The following is a 3,688-nucleotide window of genomic DNA, read 5'->3' as shown; positions in this document are numbered from 1 at the left end:
TGTCTTCTTGACCGGAGAGAGAACTGCACGCCGGCTCAGTCACGCTTGGAGACGCCGTCGCCTCCTCCCGTACCGTCGCGATCCTCAGCACCACCGGCCGCAAAACCCTAACCCTAGCTATCGAGCCGATCGCCTCGCAATCGCCTCTCCGTGTTTTACGCCCGAGGTGGACCCGCTTGACTGTCCACCGTCGCTCGGTTGGAGTTGGTGTTGGAGCACATGGACCATTAAATCTCACTTTATATTCCAATAGATGTGACACTTAAACATGCCATGTGAGGAGATCAACGCATCATCACTCATATATATATTTTTGCAGTGGACGTAGATGGAAAGGAGAGGTTTTTGTAGAGAGAGAAAGTAGTACTAGTATTTTTTTAGGGATGAGAGAGAAAGTAAATGGTGGGCCCAGCAATTTCCTTCCTTCGTATTATTAACCCAATCAGCCCATGTCCATAAACCTATCAATCCCCCCCACCCACGACGCTACAGGCGGAGGAAGCAGAGGACGGACGGACAATGGTGGTCACCTCCCCGTCGGCGGCGCCGCCCGCCGCCGCACCCGACCGCCCCCACCCGACCTACACCAACGCAAGCTCCCTCTCCTCTCCTCTCCTCTCGTCTGCTTGTGTCGCTAACACCTTTTCTTTCTCCAATCTCGCTTCCCTCCCCGCTGAATCTGATAGATGGATGGATGGATCTTGCTTCTTGCAGATGATTACTTACGCGCTGGCGGAGCTGGGAGGCGCCTCCGACCGCTCCGCCATCGCCGGATTCATCGCCGCGCGCTTCACCGGCCTCCCCGTCAGCCACGACGCGCTCCTCTCCGCCCACCTCCGCCGCCTCGTCACCCAGGGCGTCCTCTGCACCTCCGGATTATTCTCCTACTTCTTCTCCTCCGACCACCACCACCACTCGCCCACCACTAGGAGGCCACACAGTCCCGATCTCGATTCCGATGATCAGTCTGGGTTCCACTTCCAGAGTAGCAGTGAGGAGGAGGAGGACGACGAAGATGATGCTGCCTACACTCCTCTGCATGTGCCTGTTCCTGTTCATGTTCTGGGAGAGAAGCGAGGCCGGGGGCGCCCGCGGAAGAAGGTTGTGGTTATGCTGTCTGCTCACACCACCACTGCTGCAGCAACGCCTGAACCCTGTCTTGCAAAGGGAGAGCAAACACAGCATTCTGCTGCTGCTAGGTCTGTGCTCTCTCTATCTGGGGATGCAGCTTACTCGGTGACTAAGCGAGGCCGTGGGAGACCAAGGAAGCTACAGCCGTCCCCCTCCCTGGGAGGCGGCGATACGTCAACTGGTGGCATCATCAAGATCAAGAGAGGGCGTGGGAGGCCGAGAAAGGAGGATCAACAATCACAGGAAGCAGCAACAAAGCCTCTTCCAACTACAACCGCGTCGTCAACTGTTGGCATCATCAAGATCAACAAGAGAGGGCGTGGGAGGCCGAGAAAGGAGGACCAACAATCACAGGAAGCAGCAACAAAGCCTCTTCCAACTACAACCGCGTCGTCAACTGTTGGCATCATCAAGATCAACAAGAGAGGGCGTGGGAGGCCGAGAAAGGAGGAGAAACAATCACAGGAAGCAACAAATCCTCTTCCCACTCCAACCGCGTCGTCAACCGGTGGCATCATCAAGATCAAGAGAGGGCGTGGGAGGCCGAGAAAGGAGGACCAACAATCACAGGAAGCAACAATGCCTCCTCCAACTCCACCAGCGTCAAGGCGGGGGATTAAGGTAGGGTGTGGAAGACCAATGCTAGCTCCTACAGGGTCTCCTGGGAGTGGGACTGGGAGGCCACTAATGATAGACAAGCACCCACCAGAAACTGCAAGGTGCTCTGTTGATGCTACGTCGTCAGTAATCAAGAGACCGCGCGGGAGGCCAAGAATGTACAGACTATCAGCAGAAGAAACTGGAGATGCAACACCTGCTCCTCCTCAAACTGGATATTCGATGGGAGTCAAGAGAGCTCATGGTTGGCCAATTAAGGAGAACCCAGCAGCAGCAGCAGCAATGTCTGGTGAAACTGGAGATGTTGCATCGGCCGGAATCAAGATAGGGGGCGTGCAACCGGAAGTGGAGAAGCCAACAGCAGCAATGTCTACTCAAGCCGGGGATGTTGGGTCAACGGGAATCAAGAGAGGGGGTGAGCAACTAGAAGTGGAAATGCCAGCAGCAGCAATGTCTGCTCAAGCTGGAGATGCAACACCTGCTGAATTAACTGGAGCTGCAAGGCTCATGGAAGCTGGAGATGCAAGGCCTGCTGAATTAACTGGAGCTGCAAGGTTCATGGAAGCTGGAGATGCAACGCCTGCTGAATTAACTGGAGCTGCAAGGTTCATGGAAGCTGGAGATGCAAGGCCTGCTGAATTAACTGGAGCTGCAAGGTTCACGGAAGCTGGAGATGCAAGGCCTGCTGAATTAACTGGAGGTGCTGCGTCGACGGGGATCAAGAGAGGGCGTGGGAGGCCAAGAAAGGACAAGACAGCAGCAGCAGCAATGCCTGCTGACGCTGCGTCGACGGGGATCAAGAGAGGGCGTGGGAGGCCAAGAAAGGACAAGACAGCAGCAGCAGCAATGCCTGCTGACGCTGGGTCTGCGGGGATCAAGAGAGGGCGTGGGAGGCCAAGAAAAGAGAAGAAGCCAGCAGCAGCAATGTTGGCTGAAACTGAAGCTGGAGATACTGTGTCAACTGGGATGAAGGGGGCGCTTGAGAATCCAATATCAGGTAATGTCGTGTCAACTGGAACCAATGGAGCACTTCTTAGAACGGAGAATCCAGTGGCAGGTGATTTTGTGTCCATGGTAATGAAGAGAGGGCCTTGCTTTGATTGAAACCTGGTTTGGAGACATGTCTGAAGAAGCTAGTCCATGTGTAGGAAAGGAAACCAGGCCTGGCCTGAAGATGCATGCTGGATGTGTGATTTGAGTCTAGTCTCTCTGGGCTGGGGCTCCCCAGCGAGTGCTCGATTGGTTGATGCATGTAAGCAAGCCGTTAGTAACATTCTCTTTTGCTAAATCTTTCTATATTTTGTGTCAGATCACATATAATATAGTAAGTATTAACGATGTTGCTATTTTCTAGTAATTCTTAGTCGCATTAATTATTATTTTTCTTTGTGTCAAACAGAGCTAGACTTGAAATTTTGAAGTGGAGCATAGTAGAATGGGCAAAATAATAATAAAAAAGATGCTTCAATGGTGAAACATTTGCACATTAGCTTGTAATACTGCAATGCAACACATTATTATTATATTAACTGAATGCGAGAAGCTTCCAGATTGGAGATCCTTGTACTTGTAATGGCTGTACGGTGGCTGGCACATTTGGAAGGATTTTGTTTGTAGTTTGTGATGTAGGGCTGGCTGCTGGGTTAAAGGAAAGGTGTTAAGTGGACTTGCTTCCCCTCTTTTGCTTTCTCTAGAGTTTAGATCATACTTACTAGCCTGGTTCGCGGTACGATGGAAAGATCAGGGGGTGAATGTATGGACCGCGAACCAGATCCATCTTGTGCACTAGACTAGATGCAAGATTGCAAGAAGATTACAACAACACCTATAGTCAGTCAGTCAGTCAGTCCATTAGGATGTACAGCCGGAGTCCTAGTGTCAGGACCCATCAATCTGAAGCTCTATCTCATCAAGATTACTCAAGAAATTCAACACTTTG

At 51.9% G+C, this 3,688-nt stretch overlaps 1 protein-coding gene across 1 annotated transcript; it reads left to right on the top strand.

Moving 5' to 3' along the window:
- Positions 1-452: 452 nt before the first annotated feature.
- Positions 453-3,315, top strand: LOC123150235 (translation initiation factor IF-2). Its single transcript, XM_044570072.1, has 2 exons — positions 453-591; positions 715-3,315. Exons 1-2 carry the CDS (start codon positions 520-522, stop codon positions 2,851-2,853), a joined length of 2,211 nt encoding a protein of 736 aa, XP_044426007.1. The 5' UTR covers positions 453-519; the 3' UTR covers positions 2,854-3,315.
- The last annotated feature ends 373 nt before the right edge of the window (positions 3,316-3,688 follow it).

The sequence above is a fragment of the Triticum aestivum genome, chromosome 1B, assembly GCF_018294505.1.
Source record: "Triticum aestivum cultivar Chinese Spring chromosome 1B, IWGSC CS RefSeq v2.1, whole genome shotgun sequence".
Classification (NCBI taxonomy): domain Eukaryota; kingdom Viridiplantae; phylum Streptophyta; class Magnoliopsida; order Poales; family Poaceae; genus Triticum; species Triticum aestivum.
Note: the sequence above shows the minus strand (reverse complement) of the source record. Positions and strands in the feature narration are given on the sequence as shown.